The 20,996-nt window shown below is 45.1% G+C and overlaps 3 protein-coding genes across 5 annotated transcripts; 2 read left to right on the plus strand and 1 right to left on the minus strand.

Annotated features, from left to right (window-relative positions):
- Positions 1 to 2,627: 2,627 nt before the first annotated feature.
- FBXO45 (F-box protein 45) lies at positions 2,628 to 8,590 on the minus strand (the record flags this gene model as incomplete). The annotated part of the gene is made up of 3 exons (XM_082320204.1): positions 2,628 to 5,804; positions 7,815 to 8,171; positions 8,312 to 8,590. 3 exons carry the CDS (start codon positions 8,588 to 8,590, stop codon positions 5,619 to 5,621), a joined length of 822 nt encoding a protein of 273 aa, XP_082176330.1. The 3' UTR covers positions 2,628 to 5,618.
- Positions 8,591 to 8,842: 252 nt separating this feature from the next.
- WDR53 (WD repeat domain 53) lies at positions 8,843 to 14,624 on the plus strand. 3 transcript variants are annotated; one of them, XM_082318989.1, is made up of 4 exons: positions 8,843 to 9,135; positions 9,778 to 9,913; positions 10,146 to 10,637; positions 13,413 to 14,624. In XM_082318989.1, the coding sequence occupies exons 3-4, from the start codon at positions 10,161 to 10,163 to the stop codon at positions 13,998 to 14,000; spliced, it is 1,065 nt and encodes a 354-aa protein (XP_082175115.1). In that variant the 5' UTR covers positions 8,843 to 9,135; positions 9,778 to 9,913; positions 10,146 to 10,160; the 3' UTR covers positions 14,001 to 14,624. The 3 variants fall into 3 exon arrangements, with proteins under 3 accessions (XP_082175115.1, XP_082175116.1, XP_082175114.1); XM_082318990.1 differs by lacking the exon at positions 9,778 to 9,913 and having other exon boundaries at positions 8,843 to 9,140; XM_082318988.1 differs by lacking the exon at positions 9,778 to 9,913.
- A 1,114-nt stretch (positions 14,625 to 15,738) lies between these two features.
- Positions 15,739 to 20,937, plus strand: SMCO1 (single-pass membrane protein with coiled-coil domains 1). The gene is made up of 3 exons (XM_082319171.1): positions 15,739 to 15,847; positions 20,194 to 20,343; positions 20,783 to 20,937. The coding sequence occupies exons 1-3, from the start codon at positions 15,798 to 15,800 to the stop codon at positions 20,868 to 20,870; spliced, it is 288 nt and encodes a 95-aa protein (XP_082175297.1). The 5' UTR covers positions 15,739 to 15,797; the 3' UTR covers positions 20,871 to 20,937.
- Positions 20,938 to 20,996: the final 59 nt, after the last annotated feature.

Genomic DNA, 20,996 nt, shown 5'->3' on the forward strand with positions numbered 1-20,996 from the left:
CAAACCGAAGCTGACGGACCGCTTTAAACAAAGGCATCAGGAATGAAGGATGCCAGTGTGCCTTGCTGCAGGTACGTAACTGAGCTCAAACGTTTGCAAGAGAATGGCATTTTGTAGCTGTAGCATACACACTGTTGTAAAACAGCTGTTTTCACATCTGTCCCTGGCTTTGGAGCATGCCTCTGAAGATGCAGAGACTGCACTGTGCAAATGAGAGCAGGTTCACAACCTGAAATCAGAAGTTCAAGAAAGTACAAAAAAAGAAAAATCACTTTGCAAAATATACAGTAAAATATTTGGAGACATAGCACCCATCCTGAGCAGTAAACCACTGTAGATATATAAAGGTGACGTGTCCCAGGATGGTCACTCGTTTACACGCATGGTAACGCTCCTTGTTTCTGGATAAAACTATCAAAGCTGCAGAAACTGGGAGCTCACAAGAAGATCAGACACTACAAAACAGACAAGAACAGGCAAGGTTATACCTTCATACATTTCCCCATTCAAACATTGCCTGCAGGTAAATATATAGCTTCTAACATAAGTAGAACAATATGGACTAAAAAGACAAAACAAATCAAGCAAACATGAAACAACTCAGCTAGCTCACAACAAGTCTGCAAATGCAGGCATGGAAGGAAGACGACACCCTTGTTTGTTGAGCTTGTAAAATTGCAGAAGAATAAACAACACTTGCAATATACAACAAGTTTTACTTCAAAATTTCTTTTCAATGATTTTGGGTTTTTTTTTTTCAACTGCAACGGAATTTTTTTCTTTCAATAATCTTTTGATGATATCGCTATTTCCTGGTCATAAACACCTGAGAGGAAGAAAAACAAGTTTGGGAAAAAGCAGACCTTCAATGGCAATGGTGACATTTTGTTTGAGCCTCTCAAATCCCTTTCTGTCTTTTAAGATGATCTTGGAGTCTCAGTTCAGTGTGCTCTCACTGAAAATAATTTTCTGAACTGCAAAGATTTGCTCAGCCTAATTTCAGGATCAAGGATTCAAATGAAGAAGTGTATTTCAAAAATTCTATTTCCATTATCCACTTCTCCATGATCATCTGTTTTGTTGAGTTTTTTTGGTTTGTTTTGGTTTTTTAAGAGGCCAGGAAGCAAATGCGAACGGAGAAGGTTCCACATTAAACATTTATTTTGCACAACACTTAGGAAATGCAAAGTCTAGGCTCCCACAGCACTGTTAACTTTGCCCTCTTGTGGGGAGGTGTGAGAATTCATTCAGAAGTCACACGACACGTACAGCGTCATACAGGAGTATGAAAAAAGCTGCTTATGCTATAAATTAGCAGGTTCAGCATCAATGCAGGAAAAGCTTTCTCTATTCATTCACCACTTAATTTTCCTTTCAACCAAATTATACCTTAGTGCAAGGTGGACTACTATCACGTATAGAAATCAAACACACCCCACTCCTAACCATTTAAAAAACTGTTTCGTAATTGTAGAAGGGATCCTAGAGCAGATGCCAATAATGCCATTTTCTGGCTACAGATTTCACCAAATTATCTGTATCGTACAAGAACCGGCACTGTTCTGGAGAATGGCAGCACATATAGAGCTGCATTCCTGCCAGCGTCCAGAGCTACTTATACTGTGTAAAGATTTAGCTAGAACTGAAGTATCAGTATTGAAATACACAGGTTCAGGAATCACTGAGGGCTGGTTACCTCTCAAATACTTAGAGAAAATAAGTTTTGTATGATCAGGCCGAGCGTTATTTTAATTCACCACTGCTGTCATCATCCCAGTGAAAAAAGAGGAAAAAAATAGAGGCAGCCATCTGGAAAACACACCCGTGTGTTAAGGAAATTTAAAAATGCAGATCATCAGTAAGCGGAGAGAAAAGCTAGCATGTTCCAGCTTGCTATCAGATTCAGAGGCAGGCAGAGAAGAGTCCAGCTACATGCAAGGCAGCAGAAGGTCAGTCCACAGGATCAAGGCCATCTGCTCCTGGCTAGTTTTGTCACCTGAAACATGGCCAAAAGTAACAAAACCAAATGGCGTTTGCTACTAGAAGACACACATACGACTCCCAAAAATGCACACTCACCACTGCATTTTCAGTGGGGAAAAAGATGTTTTCAAGAAAATATCCCTACCAGGGTGAGTTTCCCATGCCATCTTTATTTATTAGTTTATTGCAGCAACACTTCTGTCCTCTTACGGAAAAAGAAGTCACACAATTGACTTCAGGCCAACACAATGAGCCACCACCGAAGCTACAAACAGACTCTGCTCCGAAACAAATGGCCACATTGGGCTCTTCGCTTCCTCAGATGTAGAAGCGTGACCAGATCAGATGACCAACTGCTAAGCTCCCAACAAATTTCACAGCACACTTAGAATCAGGCGAAATTCTCAGTTTTCTAACAGAAAAAGTGCTTACTTATCGAACAATTCTGGATGTCCTGCAGGATTCTGAAGCCAAGACCTGTGAATTTGACTGATTTCTGTTATGGGAGCTCTGAACATTTGATGTTCCTCCTGACCAAAGTTAAATCCAGTTAAATCCAGTTAAATCACTAGTCGGGGTAGGGAAAATACTTCAAACACCTGTTTAGTCAACTCTGAAGTACCTCAGGCTAGAAAAAGCGATTCTACATTTTTGGCGAGCCAGCATCAAACCTCTTCGCTCCTGAAGAAGCTCACAGAGATGTTAGCCAAAAGTTCACTGCTTAAAAGCAAATTCTTGATTCAGAGATTGGAAAGTGCCTCAAGAGCTCACAGCCACAACACAGTCTCCTACTTCTCCCTAAAAATCACCCCCTTCTTCCTAAAAGCACCACGAAATAGTGAACTTCCATAAGGAAAGCTAAAGAAAGAGAGAGAAGCCGAGAAGCTGACCTGGGGAGGAGGCACCTTGGTACAGCAGCAGAGCAGGGCAGCCGCAGCAGCAAGCACAACACCTCAGTTTGAATCAAGAGGCCTCCAGCGGTCAGGAAAGCCTTTTCCCACACTGTCACATGCGAGCATCCCTGTTTCGGAGGATGCAACTTGCCAACCGCAGCTATTAGACCACTGAGTTTTCAAGTCCTCGTTAACCACTCATCAGATTCTCTCTTTTCAAGCAGTCACGCAGTAAATCAGAGAGCCCCAACACCTCCACCTTCTTCACACACTGAACTGCTACTCCATTTTTCCTACCACCACGCCACAGATGCCATTACAACAATCCACACCAATATATCCTTCTGAATTACAGCAGAGTTTATTTTAATATTTTGTACAGCCAGCATTGGTCTCCAGGAATAAGTTATAATCTTACATAAGTGAGTCCCCCCAAACCCACCCTTAAGGAATGTTCAACTTTCAGCATTTCTAATTTAGAGGGAAATTATTTATAGCGTAAGACGCAGTCTGAAGAATGGAAATCAATCTTAATTTGTGAATAAAACTCCTCAGAAGTTCTCAGGGTTTACTTGCATCTAATTGGATTCATGACCAAGTGCAGAGGTCACATCTTTTAGAACTGCACTGAGAATACATTCATCTCAGAGACAATTTTATTTTCTGAAATTGGACAGGGTTTTGTTTCCTTTTTTCCCCCCACTCCATGCCCCACGGTTCTGCTATGCAGATACATACTTTACAGTCTAGTACAATCAATGCTTGTAACAGATTTTTCCAAAAGGTACTCATATGCCCATCCCACTTCATTTATTCGGTTGTTCTCAGCACCACTTAAAACACCTTCATTTCTCACTGTGTATTTTGTTTCTTTAACACAGCCAAGAGGAACGGACCTCAATATTGCCTTTAAGCAATAAACAACACACAAAACAAATAAATACTTTAAAATGCTTTTAAATGGTAACGACGCACATACTCTGTTCCAGTGCAGAACTTGGTTATCTACTACGTAAAAAGCACTCCAAGGACAGCTCTTCAGCAGCAGACTAGGAGCCTCACTCACCTGCTTGCACCGCTCTCCTCACATCACTCGAGTAATGGGGGGGGGAAACAAGCAACAGCCTAAGAGGAATTCCTCTCTCTTCTCTGCTCAGAGAATTGCCAGTGTCCAATATTAAGCAATTCACATTCTCTAGCACAAATAAAGCAAAAAAAGGTTGTACAAACATTTCCTTTTCCTTCTCTGAAAAGCATGCCCCACTCTGAAATAGTTTGGACAGCTCTGGGAAACACCAACAAACAAGAAACGAGAGTCAAGAGCTAGCCACAGGGCTTACAGATTTTAATGCCCTACTAAAAGGAGCCCTTCTGGGGCTCCCTACAGACCTTTCAACCTCAGAGGAAAGCAGTTTCAGCAGAAAGTCCCTCCTTACCACACCCCTCAGCTTCACAGCCGCCCCAGCCTGCGTATGCCAGCACGCTAACACACCGAGGCGGGGGGGGGGGGGGGTAGTACATGGTTTTTAGAAAACCGGTGCAAGTGAAAAGCCCGAACATCGAACCTGATCCAGAATCACCATCAAAGGGCTGCTGAGAGTTTTACTCGTCCTGACTGAAAACAAGCAGGTGAATACTTGGGTACTGGGGGATTTTATTTAATTAAAGAAAGGTTCAGCCAAGTCTTAAAGCCTTATAAGGCCATTTAAGCTGAAAACAAGGTCTGGATTCAGAAACTGAATGCTCCTTCCTCATTATTTTGAAACATTTTGCAACAGTGATTAGAAAGTCTAAGAATGCTTTAAAAGTTTGTATTTGTGATGTCAAAAGGAAGACAAGCCGTGTTGTACCTTCCTTTCCTAAAGGGGACCACAAATTTTGGTAAAAGGAAACTCATGGGGAAAACATTTTGCATTTCCTACAGAGAACAAAACTGTTGCTAAAGCTATGGAAACTTTCACAGAAAATGACCCAATGTAGCACCGTACTCCACAAGAGCATCCCAAAATGCTTTACAATACAACAGAAGAAGTACACTTACATGAATGTTACCTGTCCAAGGTATATTTTCTGATGCCACATGGTGGGGTTTTTTTTCCCTTTAAGAAATTATGTCCCAGTTAGAATAAAGCAAACCCTTTCTCTTACCTGTTCTTTTCAACGTGTTCTATATATACAACCCTTAAAATACACTTAAAAATAGCTGCACACGTTTTGTTTCATTATACTAGAGAAGGGCAGTCCAGACAGACCATGCTTCTCAGTATGTTAAAAACTGTAAATAAAACCCAACCAGACTCACTCTCCTCCGGTACCTATGTTGGCCCAAAGGAGGGAAGGGAAGGAACAAGCAGTTTTAAAATGGGAGTCTTTCACAAAACACGCTACTTATAAATCTCAGGTTAATTTCAAGCAGTTTTGTATGAAATCCTTTCTTAAATATTTGAGGTCACACACTGCCATCTTAGCAATGAAATCTGTTGCAACATGCATGTGTCAGCTTCCCACTCAACCAACTGCAACCCTGAGGAATTTTCTGGCCTGGTAGAAAGAGGAAATGTAACACAATTCCTGAAGTATGGCTGGTCCTCCATTTCAAAACTCCGTGTGACTCCCTCGATGGTTCTTGGACACACACCCACACTTTTTTGTTTTTCCTCTAATACATGTTTCCCTCTAACCAACATGCAGATTTCTCCTCCCAATCATCCACATCTCAATGTCCCAAGGAAACAATCCACGTCATCCATCCAGAGGTTTTCCCAGGTAGACCAAAGTCACTTCTGTGTTACCGTACACAGCAGACACTGCTGGATACAGGCAAACTTTTGGCAGTCCTCTGAAGGCAACTCCCAAGAACTCATAGCCCCTCTCAAATGCTAATGTTTTGTCTTCCATGTCCAGGATAACTCGAATCCTTTCACCTATCTGGAAACAGAGACAGGAGGGGGGAATAAAAAAAAATACACAGGAAGAGTCAGCATACTCAAATGGAGAGACAAAAATCAAGCATAGCCCACGTATAACGGGGCAGGTAATTTTAAAGCAAGGCTTTCCTGTTTCTCATGATTGCATTACTTTTATGATGGGAATTTCTCAATTTTGCTCAAATGCACTAGGATCCTGAGTACCTCTTCTGCCCGTTTCCAGTGGGCAGCCTGTATCTAACCACCTACACAATAATAAACATAACCCTTCTCATATGAACCTTGAGAGAGCACCAAGAGTGAGCATACCACATGCCATGTGCTTCAGAAGACTGCAGCGTTGGAAACTTTGTAATGGCCTCCAAGCTACTGAACTCTGTATTTAGCTGTTGCTATCGCTGAGCAGTAATTGCTCTGTGAAGAGCAATTTTAAAGACAATGAACTTGTTTTAGAACAGTAAGTGCCACATGTAAAGTATACCAAAATACACTGCTATGCAGGTACTGTCACTGACAGAGGTATTCCCTCACCAAGGTAGAAGGAAATGCCAGTGCAAAGCTTAGGCAAAATAAGCGTGAAAAACCATATATATATACACACACACACATATATACACACATACACAAGTGAAACCAACACTGAACACAGCAAGAGACTCGGATCCAGGCATGCATGGTGCTCCCTGCATTTATCTAGCGGACATTATTTTAGACATAAATAGAAGTCCCAGACATCAGTAGCAAGCACAGTAGGATGCCACACAAACTTCTGATTCTTTACCAGCCAGCCCCAATGCTGTGGATTGCTTCCAGCCAAAACATTTTTCTTCTAACCAACACTAACGCACACGTGTTTCCTTTTTTCTATGAGCAGATCACTGTACGTGTCTTACTAAAGACAAAATACTCCAAAGGATCACCGATTTGAGCTCTCAACAGTTTTTATAGAGAAAGCAGCAATTGCGTTCACCCTTGAGACCCCACACAAGCTGGGGACTCTCAGCTTCAAAACCTTTCCTCACCCTGTTGCTGCAGAAACGCCTAGACAAGGACAGCAGAAAGCGACCACAAAGGGTTGAGTCTGGAACATGCCAACCCAATTTACATGCTAGGGAACATGCAAATAGAAAGAGATCTAAATCTCTTTAATTACACTTATTTTAGGTATTATTCCCAAAAATGGCAGGTATAACCTTCAGACAGAATTAAGCGCTTGGTGGTGAACTTTTACATGAAATTTAGGAATATCAGATACAAGTTAATACACAGATCTTCACCTACAACTGAAACATAAGCCGATACTCGTACAAAGCGCTATGAGATGGAAATTATAATGCATACAGCTTAAGTTGTAACGCGAGGAAATCCAGCAGTCAAAATGTAGTTGTGTGAGCAGCCAGAAGAACAAAGATAAACACTTCTATAGGGACAAAAAGGTGGAATGGCACTTGCTCTTCAATAACCTGAAATTACCTGAACGTCCCGGCATGCCAGCCAAGGGATGTCACCTATGGGAACGCTGCCAGCGAGCCAACAAGCAGCACTCAGCACTGCTGCAGGAAGACTCTTACCTAAGCACTAATCTCAGCTCACCCTGCCGTACAACAAAGGGGTAAAATACCACAGACGTTCACCTTGCTGTGGGGCAAGTCGTGACTTCAGAAGGCTACGCCAGTCTTTTTGGCTTTTATTTCAAAAAGCAACATGGTGTCTAAACAGACACCCATGGAACATGCTTCGCACTCAATATTTGAAATAAAAGCGGGGAAACAACTGAGGGTAAGATGTGTTGAACACCACACATGGGTGTAGCCTGAGGAACAGGTAGATAAAGGGGGAAAAGGCTCACAAGGTGGAATCATTTGCCTTCTGCAGGGAAGGCAAAGAGACCCTTAGGTGAGCATTTAGGGACAATTCAGCAGACAGTTAGGACACACGAGGGAGGAGGTTCTTGATGGCCAGCCGCCATCAGACACAGTGGAGCTTCCAGCCCGCGCCAAGCCCCGCTCACCTGGTATTTGGGCGCATTATTGCACTGGGGGAAACTGCCGTTCACCTCCCCGTTATGCAGCAAGTTATTGTCCACCAGGTTCCAGCCCCAACTCTGGTCGTCGCTCCCCAGCAAGGCCACATAACCCTGGCACTGCATGGCTGCCCGCTTCGTGGCGATGCCGATGACGGCCACGGTGCCCAGCGGGCCCTCCCACCACACCTCCCAGGCGTGGCGGCCCTCGCTGAAGCCGATCTTGGTCCGCGCCCCGTCCGTGCTCTGGGCGATGGGGTTGCGGTGCAGCGTGAAGCCGTTCTTCTTGATGTAGACGTTCCGTGAGCAGTCGTTGGTGCTGAAGGCGTGGTGGAAGGCACGGACCTAGGGGAGGAGAGGAAGGAGGGTGGAGGGAGATAAAAATCCTGTCACGTTTTTCAGGCCTCCCCCTTGGCTTCCAATGGCGGGTGGGCCCAGCGGCTAGGGGGGCGTCCCCGAGGGGCTGGGGGGGGTCCCGGGCTCACCTTGCCCTTGTAGGTGGGCACGTTACAGAGGATGTCGGTGCGCAGGGCCTCCTCCGCCAGGCAGCGGGCCGCCAAGCTGCGCCACACCTCGCTGTTCTCGTCGCCGTGCAGGACGCGGTGCCACAGCTTACAGACCAGCGCGCAGCTCCTCAGCTCCCGCAGCTCCAGGTAGGAGAAGACCAGCTCCAGCACCCGCCCCGGCAACCGCCAGCCCGGCCCTCCCGCCGCCGCCGCCGCCGCCCCCCCGCCTCCCGCGCCACCGCCGGGGCCCGCCGCCATCGCCTCCCTCCCCGAAGCGCCCCGCGGGCGGCGGGCCGGGACGCGGGGGCCGCGCTGTCCCTCCCCTCGCCGGCGACAGCGGTGGCGGCGGGCCCCGGGCCGAGCGCGCTCGCCGCCCGCCCGCCCAAGGCCCTCACGGCGAGGGGGCGCGCTCGCCCGCCGCCGCCATCACCGCCGCGGGCAGCCCGCCGCGCATGCGCGGGCGCGGCCGGCGGAGGTGAGGTGAGGCGGCGCGGGCGGGGCGGGCTCGGCTCGGCTCGGCGGACTCCGCTCCCCGCCGCTGCCGCCGGCGTCCGGTGCGGGCCCGGGGGTCGCAGGGGGCGGGGACGGGGCTCCCCCGCCCCGGGATCGGCCCTGAGAGCTGCCTCGGCTCCCCTGAGGAGCTGGCGGCCCCGGTGCTGGAGCGGTTCTCCTCCTAAAAGCCGGGCCTACCGGTGCCAGGGGCCGCGGGCCGGGAGGGGGCGGCCGGCAAAAAGTTCCGTCCGTTGCCCACGCGCGGGCGGGCGGGCGAGCGGCTGGCGGCGAGTTTGCGACCCGAGCTGCGGGTAAGGTATCCGGCGCTTTCTGTGGTTTTATTTAATCGGCAGGACGGAAATTTTCCTGGTGGATTGAATGACTTCTAGCTGCTCGTTAGACCAGGCTCAACAAAAATCACATGCAAAACATAACATGGTAAAAAAAAAAAAAAAAGAAGAAACCCTTTATTGCCCAATAATGCCATAAAACCAGAGATGTTAAGGCAGTGCCATGGTCACCGAAGCTGCTGCCGGGACAGCTATGGCTCTGCCCACACACCCCGCGTTGCCGTCAGCGCCCCTACCCTGGTATTCGCTCTCCTTTTCCCCCACAGCATGCTCATCTCTGCAAAACTTGTGCTTTTGTGTTGCTCGGGCTTTTTCCCCCACTTCATTTTCTGCTGATTTGGTCCCCGACACAGACCCATCGCATGGGCCACTGTGGGCAGTGGTGCCAAGCTAGGGGCCAGGAGCACGGTGAGCTGAGCGGGCGCGCTTTGAGGCCAAACTAAACCTGTTGTGAACCTTGTAACTACCTGCCTTAAAATGGTAATGCTTTTTTAAAAAGATGCCATTGTTCAAAAATGTTTAACACGTGTGAAAGCATGTGTTTCGTGTTTAGCAGTCACAAGAAGATGACCCGTTTGCCGTTTTCCCCTTGCCCCTTTCCAGTGCGTCCCCTCAGGAGCCGTGCCCCTGTTCTGTCAGGCATGCCACATCCTTGCGTGCTGCAAGGAAGCAGCAAAGGAAGCAGCTCTCGCCTAGGCAGCCATGTCAGAGCAGCAGATCTGCTCCGTGTACTGCACAGGTACGCATGCCTGCACCGCGGCTGTTCCACGCTGTTGTGGCCGACACTGATGCTCTTTGAGCCAAAGCTTCATTTCGGTACTGATCTGTAGAGGTGCCTGTTTTAATTGGACGCTAAGGTTTCAAGTAGTGTGCATTACAGTCATCGCGGTGATCTTGTTGCTTAGGTAAGCTTTCCACCATAATGCGACCAACACCAGCTCAATTCAGGGTTTTGTTTTTTCTTGTTTCAGAGGTGTCACTGAAATATGGCAGTCAAATGGACTGGTGGACATTCGTCCTCTATATTGTGCTTGAACGTAAACACGGAAGGGCTGGTGGCTTCAGGCGCGGAGAGGGGCGAGCTCGTGCTCTGGGACAGGGGAGGCACTCCAGCAGGACAGCTCCAGCTCCCGAAGGCAGACGATGTGACCTCCGTGGTGTTCTCTCCCCGCTGTCCCACCAGGCTGTACACCTCCCATGGAGAAACGATCAGTTTGCTGGATGTTCGATCCCTCAAGGAGCCCATTGAATGCTTCCGCGTGAATGAGGAGGAGATCAACTGCCTCTCAGTGAACGAGACCGACAATTTCTTGGCTGCGGCAGATGACTCGGGGGCAATAAAGGTTATGGACTTGGAAAACAAGAAAGTCAGCCGGTCCTTGAGACACACAAACATCTGCTCCTCTGTTGTCTTTCGACCTCAGAGGCCTCAAAGCCTTGTTTCCTGTGGACTGGACATGCAGGTGATTTGCATACAAGTAGATGGTTATTAGAGAAGCGAAACAGTAACTACCCACCTGTGTAGTGAGGCACCAACAGACTTTCACTAAGACTGAGGGTGTACAGCCTGCAGTCGCCGGAAAGCTCCTTAACTTTTCTAAAGTAGTTTTGGCGGAGAAGCTGTTTGTGCCATCTTCTACTCAGCAGTTCCTCTCCCTATTTTTATCTTCATTAATAGTTACATTATGGAAGTCAGTGGGGTGGGGGGAAATGAGAAGATGGTGCAAAGCATGCTCTGGCCACGTTAGCTCTCTGTTGGAACCAAAACCAGAAGTTGTCCCTAGTTATGGCTGCAGATGAAATGTAGATGATGGATAGGAAAACACAAAATGCTTGAAGCAGACAGTATGCTAGCAAGAATACTTTATGCCAGGTAGAAAAATATCTATCCAGGTGGTATATACCACTGTAAGGATAAGTAATTTTTATAAATTTATCCTTTGTTCTGATTAACCTCTTGAAACGTTAAATGTTCTTTGCCTTTTACGCTTCTCTGTCCTCGTCAAGAGGAAACTTTGTCCTTTGCATGCCAGTTGTGGAAGCGTTCTGAGAGAAACCGTGCTAGGAGTTAATGGAGTCTTGAGTTATGTTGCCAAAGGTGGTCACCCAGAACAGATGTGTTTCCAGTGGTTGAGATCTGACCATGTTCCTGGTTTAGCCCGAGATTAAAACTATTACTTCTACAAAGACTTCTGTGGTTCTAGTGGTATTAGGGTGAAGTTTGCTTTGACAGCGTTGAGCAGTTTCACCCTATGTTCTTAAAACTGAAGTGCATCTAACACGCATTAGAACAAATATATTGTGATATTTAGTATAAGCGGTATTTTTCCATATTAAAGCCATGATTCATATAAATTCAATAAGTATATATATCCAAATAGAGGCTGATTGATAGAAGTCTGCCAGGTTTAAACTTTGTCAAATTTTCAGAAATTTTCCAAATTCTTTTTTCTTAGTTTGACTGAATGATGGATGTAGAATTTTAAATGAAGGACTGTGAGAAACTTCTTTGCAGAGGTACCAAAGTGTCGGTCTGAGAGTAAATGCTCGGCACCTTAGACGTCTGGCTTAATTTCAGATCCCTAAAATGGAGATTTTTTTGTCAGAATTGTAACTGTTTATATACCACTTCTGTGCGAGTGAACTGGTTATTTTTTGTGACTTTTTAGTTAGTGTGTTTTACTGTAGCTTGGCAACGAGTTTTTTAGGTGAAAGTCCGTATCCCAAAATAGTAGGAATTCATTAGTGTGTTTTTGTACAATGAAAAGAGCATTTTTCCACATTGAAGCTGACTTTAAGATACATCATTTTGCAAAGAGAAGCTGTGCTGCAGTACTCTGAAATGCTGTGCCACAGCGTGTCTTTGGACAAGTTACAAGCTCTATGGGCATCCAAATGTGTTCTGGGCTCACATGTCAAACCCTCAGTGAAACCAGTAGCTGATGAGAACTGAAATTTACGTTGTTGGCATTTTTTCAGGAGTGCCATGGAAGGAGAGAAAATGCCATGAGGACAGAAAATACTTAGTTTGCAAAAAACTTGTTAGCACTTGATGAATTCATAAAGCTGATGCAGTGCTGTCTGTGATGGAAACAGGAGTATTCGCCTTAAGCATTAAGACACAGCCTCTCTGATTTACTCTGCTCTGCACGGTCATCGTGGAAAGTTTTCCCTTTCATCAGTAGCAAAGTAGTTTTAATGTAGCAGCAACAGCAGTCAATAAAACAGAAAAGTGATAGGAAACAACGTATTTTGGATGTCTTAGTGATTTGGATTCCAGAAATGCAGAGCCAGTGTGACAACTGTCTTGTGGCCCAAATTTAAAGACTTCTGTACTTTCTACTGGAGATGCCTAGTGGAGGAATATCTTTATTAATAACAAATTAAAGCTTTGATTAAAAAAGCAAACAGTGCACCAGTACTGCATTAGACTGACTTGTGCTTTCATATCTGTTGACCTTGAAAATGCTTATCATCAATTCCGATACTACAAAAGTATTGAGAGGATTATTTTTAACTGGCGCAATATAAATCTGTAGTACTTGAATTGCTGTATGACAGATGCAGGATTCATTTGAAGGCACAGTAATTGCTTCATGAGGGGCTTGGAGATGGGGGTGGCATTTTAAAAGCAAGTCTAAAAGCACAACCTCCCCCCATCTCATCAGGAAAAGCACGCCCTAACTCGATATGGAAATAGCACAAACCAGATTACTCATTGGATATTAAAAAAATACATATATGTCTGTTTAAAATTGAGAGCCTAAACTATTGTTTGCCTTTTGCTGTTCCATTTTTCAAACATGTTCACAGAAGTGATTATTTTAGGACAAGTATGTAGCCGAGATGGAACTAAAATTCAGAATGATAATGATCGCTATTTACTGCTAGCGTTTCCCATGTCCCTCCTTTTAAATAATTGATGTGCAGTATATCATGATTACTACTGCTGAGATGAATGGAAAGGCATTTAGAACAGCTTTTTCATCCATTTCGTGGTCTGAAGGTCTGAGTCATTGACTCTGCTGAGTAGGGCAGTATGAGGGTTTGGAAAGTGTGCCATAAAGATTTGCCATATTTCTCAGGTGGAGTTCAACTGCTCCTCACAACACGTCTTGCATCTCTTGCACTCATGCATAGCCTTTGCTTTGCTACAGCAAGAAGTGTAGTTGGTGAAAGATCTGATTTTACTTAAAATCAGAAATGGACAAATTATTGATTCCCACTTTTTTTTCAAGGTTATGCTGTGGAACCTGCAGAAAGCTCGTCCTCTGTGGACCACAAACCTGCAGGAGTGTGAAACGGAGGAAGACAGTCCACAGTCAGCTGGCCAGTTCTTTAACCCGCCGCTTGCACATTCCCTGTCTGTCGCATCATGCGGCAACATCTTTGGCTGTGGAGCTCAAGATGGTAAAGTCAGAATATTCAGAGTCACTGGTGTCAAGTTTGAACGTGAGCTGGAGTTTCAAGGTCACAGCTTGGGAGTATCGCAAGTCCTCTTTATGCCAGAAGCATACTGGTTGTTGACTGGAGGAAACGACGGGAAAGTCTTGCTCTGGGATATCAGCAGTGATGTTGGAAAGCAGCAGAAAAGTCCAGCAAAATCTCTTCAGAAAAGGAAGGCCCAAGCACCTGCTTCCACCAGAAAAGATGGAAAGCTCAACAAAGTGGCCTCCAATGAACATGCTAGAGTTTTACCAAAGCTAACCATTGAGCACGGAGAGAAGGTGAACTGGATCTCATGTGCAGAGATCAAAGGCTCCAAGACAGTATTAGTTGCTGATCAGAGTAGTTCTGTATCTGTGTATCCATTGCCAGGACCTTAGACGCTGAGATGTTTAAGGAAGTTTGTGGGGAGAAAATACTTCTCAGAGCATTTGAAATGAGCCCAGTTACATCTGCTGACAGTGAACTGAACAGTGAAACCTGCTGCGTCCTTTGGAAGGGGAAGGGATTTGCTGTGTACTCACGCAAGTACCCATGATGGAACTGGTCTCACCTTATGTTTTTCAGTGGCTGTTGGTATTCACTGCAGCTGTTTCTTGCAGGGTTGGCAGTTTGCTTCTTGAATTTAAGTGAAACGGGTTTCAATAGATTTAGGGATATTAGTTCATGACTAAGCTGACATAATTAAGGTTGGAGGACGAGGTTCATGCTAACGGGGACACCCACAATGCTAAATGAGGATGCTGAGCAGTCATTGGCTGAGCTCCTTGCATTTTGAACTATTTCAGTGCTTTACTTCACTCTCCTCATTAAACTGTGTCACAGTTAGCGTAAACTGGCCATAGTGGAAATATATTTTTCATTAGTTTGTCAGCAGCTGCATATAAGACTAGAGAAGCATCAACTAACTAATGAGTAATCAAATTACTTAAACAGTCATTGCCAATTGGATTTTTTCACACTGCAGTAAGCAAAAGTGCAGGGGAAAATGTTAACATTTGTTTAATGCGTCAGCTGTCTTCTGCATTCAGTTGTTTATCCCATGGAAAAATAACTATTACACTTTTCTTAATAAATGCATTCTCTCTCACTGCTCCCTTGTGCTTATACTCTCTCTAATATTGCCAAACTTAGGTGCCGTGCAAGATTGTGTCAAGAAGGGTAATGTGTGTCCCATCACAGGGGGAATACAAAGGGCCAAAGGCACTGCTCCTCCTTACCCAAATACTTCCACTGTCTTCCCAAAGCTGTAGAAACACTATGAGCAGAACTTGGCCGTTACACCTTGCTAGAAGCATCTCTTAACTTGCAAGTTGAAAATGGGGAGAATGTAACTAAGTGGGAATGCTGCAGCTCTTGACATGTTCAATTCATGCTGGATTTCCCATGGAATGGGCAAATAATTAAAAGAAAAAAAGCTTTTTTTCTCAGGCTGTCCTTAACCTTTCAGAAAACTGAATGCCTGGTACTGGCTGAAGACCTGCTTCACTGATGTGGGATTTATGCTGTCTTGTTTCACCAGCTGTGCTGTTATCAGATGCGCGCTATCTATCTGCCTTCGTTTTTTCTTTTTGATGGAAAAATTCCCAGCTCTTTTTTTGCATACCCAGCTCCTGAAAATCATTAGCCAGTTGTGCTGGTTGTCCATCCTTTATGGAATAGATTCCAACTGTCTTGGTTTAGCTATCCTTCATCCTCAAAACAGCTCCCTGCAACCAAATACAGCTCATTCTCATCCAGATCTGATTTTACCGTCTTACTTTTTAAACAGGAAAAAAAAAAAAAGCTAAAATGTAATCTGCTTATGCAGCCTTTAACAGCAGGAGACTTTTTTCCAAGACACAAACTGGTGGGCACAACAGCAAAATGAAGCCAAAACACAGCAAAAAAAGCAGAATAGTGTCATGTCACCTCTAAATTAATTTTGTGTATGAAGACAAACAGGATCAGTGGGTCAAAGGAAGCGGTCCAAATGCGTAGGTCTGTATGTGATACGTTCACGAGCATGTGTCTGTGCATCTATGACCTATATTTGGATATACAGTCTATAAAAAGCCTCGGTACAAACAACCTCCAGCAGGAGTCAGATCCCCTGTCCCTGTTGCTGCTGCCTGCTTCAGGAGGGAGGATCAAGCCCACTCCAGCTTTTATTTCTTCTCTTCGTGTTCTCCAGGAGGATGGCTAAAGCCAGCATCTCCCTGCGCTCCCTGAACGAGACATTGAACAGGTCATTGAAGGGTTGTGCTAGCACTGCACTAAGGGACAGGGAAGGACGAGGGGCGTAGAGGACTGGGGCAGGGGAGAGGAGAAAAACCTGTGCTTCCTTGGAAATTTTTGTGGGTAACAGAAGATGTAAATATACATTGCGTGTTTGTGGGAAGGGAGTGGGTCCTGAGCAATCTTCTGTTTCTCTTTTACTCATTAGGGAGGGAAGGGGGACAGAGCCACAAGCTGCACGGTTTTGTGAACGCCATTCTGGCCAGCCTGCAAACTGCTAGTCCTGGTGGTTTGCTGCAGGATTTGCGCAATTGCTCCATCAGCAGAGGCCTGTCGCTGCACGAAGCATTGCTGGCTGGTTATGGGTAATGGGAAGTTCGGGTTCGCACTCTGCTGCTGTTGTAAACGGGAGATTTGGGATGAACTGAATTTGGGAAAATCCCTCAGAGTTTGGAGGGTTCAAGACAGGAAGTAAGTGGTTATCATTAGCAAACCCCCTCTCCTCCCAAGAATGGACCTTTTTTGTAAGCTTAAAGAAAGAAAATCACTGTTGCTGAGGAATTGGGACATAGGTGACGCTGATTCACCCTCCATTTCCAAAGCCTGTACTGGGAAGAGGAAAGCCTGACCGACAGGTTCATTGACTCCATGTAAAATAATCCAGCCCAAGCTGCCCCTGCTGGCACCAGTCCACGTGTTCAGCTGCAGTGCGACAGCACAGTCACTGGTAGATGGTGTCTCTAACCAGCTGGGCAGACAACAGTCACGGGATCAAATGCAAGCCACGAGCGCGGCTCTTCAGGAAGAAGAGCTGAAAAAGGGTCTGACATTCTCCACAGCTAGAGACAGGTGGGACAGCGTTCCCTCTCAGTGGACCTTCACATACAGCTTTTCATATACTACCTTCAAAGGTACTGTGCAAATGGTATCACGCACCAGCTGATAGACTTGGTAAGAGGCTGCTCCTCTGGTCGAAGTACTAACATTGCTCACCAACAGCTTTTATGACTCCCGAGTCACACAATGGCAACCGCAAAAAAAGATACTAGAGACCTGACCAGAGAGAGAAACAGAAACACGGGAACCACTCCTGAAAGAAAAAGTGAAAATTAGGCCTGTGGGAAACTGACTAAAGAAGAATGTGCCTAACTGGTACCATGAAGGGAGTGTGCAGGAAGAGCTGTAGGGAAGTGTGGGGCTCTGCATTGGCCTGGAAAATAAAACCGATGTGACGGCTCTAAAGTAATGAAAAGTGTCATTTTCTGTAAATGCCTGAACAGCGGAAATAAGGTTATGCATACAACCACACTTTCAAAAGAGCGGGAGTGCTAGATCTCTTACTGCAAATCTTCCAAGTACAGTTCTGTATGCTACCAAAAAGCTTTCTGGTAAAGAATGGGGATGTGGTTTATGCATACACGAGACAGACATTAGAGGTCACCCTCTCAATGGTTACTTCACTTACATTAAAGGAGAAAGTGTTTAGAGGCTGTGATTGAGATGAAAGCAGGAGGTTTAATCCATTCTTCCTCGTTTCATTCAGAACTTGGATCAAGAGACAGCAGCACTGATACTATCAGAATTTACAAAAAGCTGGAGAAGATTAGTTATGGAGATCAGTCGTACCATGGTGTAACTGAACAGATATTTTTAGACAGAAAATTAGCAAATGCTGTAATGTTTGCTACAGATGCTTAAAAATACACAAGAGTGATTTACAGACAGGCAATATATCCCATATCAAAAAAGTGCTGGGAAGATAAAACCAGTCAAATTCTAAAGCATTGGACTAAAGGCTGCTGAAAAACAACTACAGCACTGACAGTAGCGTTAATGATGAGATCTTTGATAACTTTTATTTGTAGAGGAGAAAGTTCACAAGAATGGGCAATTAGGAAGCTTATTTACCCTGGTAAAAAGCTGGAATAGGGGAGCAATTCACAGGCAGGTATCTCCCCCAGGACAGCACTCATCCACCCAGCAAACCTTGAAGAATATACTCATTTTCTAACAATTCCTCCCTGTCTCCCAAAGAGTGCTTGCACCATGTTATTCCTAAAACTTTTACTGTTGGGATTTCTGCGCTGCCACACTGTATTGTCCTATTACATTGTTGTTCTCTGCTTGCGCAGCTATAGGTATGAAGCGGATCTGAAACTTATTCACAGCAAATATCGACCCCCCCTCACCCCAGCTTATACACTTGCTCTCTCTGCGTTGACAGACTTGATCCTGTTATGACGTATCAGCTCTTCCCATTCTTCTGAACTATTTGCGTTTCTACATCACACAAGCTCAATTTTCCAAATCAAGTTCTATTTTAGTCCTAAAATTCTCATGGCAAGCATGCAGACATAAATACGTTTGAATGGGTGAAGCCCCCACGAAAGCTGGTCCAGGAATGATGTGCAACACGATGGACGATAATTAGTTGAAATCCAACACCCAGTAACAACTATGCCCAGTTTCAAAATCTCCACTGTGACCCAGCAGGAGGGAGACAGGAGGCTCCGAGAAATAAAAATCTTGCTGAAGCAAGAGAAGTCCTACCAAAGTAAGATCAGGATGTAAGCAGCTTTCACAAGATCACACAGGAAGTCTCCTAGCCTCAGGAAACAACAGAAATTCGTTAGATGAGGATCTGCACAAGCTGCCAGCCAGATAATGAATTAAGGTCAGGGAGACTTAGAAAAATATGCCACTGCTGATGCCTTTTTATTTCCTCCTTGTTCAGGTCAACTGCGGACAGTACCCAAAGCCAGAGAAGAGGAAGGCAGGTAGAGGGGGGAGCTACTGTTAGCAAAGCAATGGCGTTCTTGGTCCTTCTCTTAAGACAACAGGCTTTAAAATACTGTGGAGTATGCATGAAAGAAGGGAAAACTATTGGTAAATTATTTAATCTTCTGTTTATACAATCTAAAATTAACCTCTGCTTGTTTGGAGGGTTTTTTTGTGGGTTTTTTATTTTTATTTGTTTAATGTCATCACCTGAAAGCTACTGTGTATTTTTTTCCTCATAAAAAAGTTCAGCCAAAGATAAACAAAATAGGACTACAACAAACAAGGTAAAGACCTGAGTACAGTGTTTAACACAGGAAGGTCACAATTCAGAATCCAATTTCCTAAACATTAGAACAATAATAATAGTAACAGAAGCAGTGGAGCAGACAGGGGATGAAGAAAGAGAGGCTAAAGAAAAAAATGTAGGGTCTTGCCTGTAATAAAATTTAGCGATGGCATAGTTTTCGTTCAACTGATATAGCCTGAAGTTCTGCTGGTAAAATGCAAAGAAAAATCACAAAAGTCTATAAGGAGTAGCTGATGTTCTGCTAGTAAATCGGTTCTCAAGTACAGAGTACTGAGATATTTGTTCAGTATTTAGGAAGGAACTTTGAATGCTTCATATTTTGATAGCTTTGAGATCCTCAGGATTCTCAAGAACATACCTCGACATAAACCAGCTAACTGATGCAAACTTAAAGAAAACTGTCTTTATGACCCCCCCCCCGCCCCAGGAAGGACAGAAGCCCAGCGTACCCTGCTTCTCGAGTAAAGAGCAGCAAATGGGTACAAAGCATAAATATTTGCATTCCCTCATACTTTGTCCCTAAACACAGTAAGCTCTTTTAAACCTGGCAGTTTTCTTAAGCAAAAGTGAAGTAGCTCAAACTCAAAAATTCGTCCTTAGGATTATAATTTAAGAGAGTACAAAGATGCACCCTTTTTTTTTTGCTTTGCCTTTTTTTTAAATAAGGAAAAATGCAACAGATACTAAGTAATGAAAAAGCAGCTTCATAAATACCAGCTACAAAGCAGTTGTCTTACTGCTGTTTCACTAAGGCCTTCTCATCACACAGTTGTTCTGTGGAAGGAGAGTCCTATAAGAGGGAAACCCACAGCAGGACAAGGTGACGGGAGAACAGAAACACTGCAGGTGGCTTGTTTATTATTTGCATCATTTTTAATCTGAGGAAGAATGAGAAGTTCTGCTCAATGTCAAATGATAAGCGGTTCAAAAGATCATGATACTATAATCACCTCAAAATGTATCAGAGAAAAAAACTGTGCCACTAACGTTGATGCAAATGGTTGAGACCTGCAGACATATCTACAAATCTTGTGTCTGTATTTACAAGTTACAAGACCTCTGCAGTAGGGAAGGGCCAAAAAAAACCTGGGCCATGTCAAAAAACCTTAATTTCTAGTGGTGTATGTTCTCGTACAGCTTGGGAGAAGCCTCGGAACGGGGCCTGGAGTTGTTCACGGTGCAACGTAAGTGTCACCCACCGTCACGGCAGAAAGCACCACCGCTGATGCCCAAGTCCTTATGAAACGCCCTTGTTTTCCATCCCTCAGAGTAGAAACAAAGCTGCAGACCCTGGAGGCTCAGTTCACAGACCTGGACTCAAGCCTGCAGAAACTGGCACAGAAGTTTGAGCTGCAGGCTGAGGCGCTGGAGAAGGAGATGAGCCAGGACGCCGCATGGGCGTGGGTGCCTGGGGAGAGGTGAGCACAGGGGAGGGACGGGTCGGCCCTCGTCCTCCACGTGCGGGTGACGCAGGCGTGACTGTGGGCGCTCCAACGCGAGGCTGTGCAACCCGCACTGACGTATTTACCTTTCCCAGTCGGGATTGCTATTTACTGCAGAAATGGGCAGTATGAGGAAAAAGTACGGTTCCTTTGATAGTTGTTTCTTCAAAAAACAAAACCAACCACACAGTTCATTAAGTATTTATGTGGTTTAAAAACAATCATGCTGCTTCCAAGATAGCAGGGACATTAAGTCTGGGTAACCCACAGTAAGTGAACAAAAAAACCCCAAAAAACCAAACAACTCATTAACACTATGGTTACTTTCTCTGATTAAATAAGGCCAGAAGATTCACATTTTTAGCACCCAGGCTAGGCTTTGTTAACGCACATATTTAGCCTTTCTGTCTTCCAGCCGAGGGTTTCTGGAGCAGCTCTTGCTTTCCACAAACCCGGGGAAAGAGGCTCTAGCCAGGCCGCCTTTCAGCAAGATCCGTCGGTAACTATCCATGGCTGAAATACTTGTTAGGACAATAAAACTGCAGCACCGCGGGGAGACGGACGCCGGGTGAGGCGGAGGAGGGTCGTCAGCCCGCGGGCGGGCCTGCCTGCCCCGGGCCGCCCCGACG

Source organism: Platalea leucorodia (assembly GCF_965183815.1).
Source record: "Platalea leucorodia genome assembly, chromosome: 8".
NCBI lineage: Eukaryota > Metazoa > Chordata > Aves > Pelecaniformes > Threskiornithidae > Platalea > Platalea leucorodia.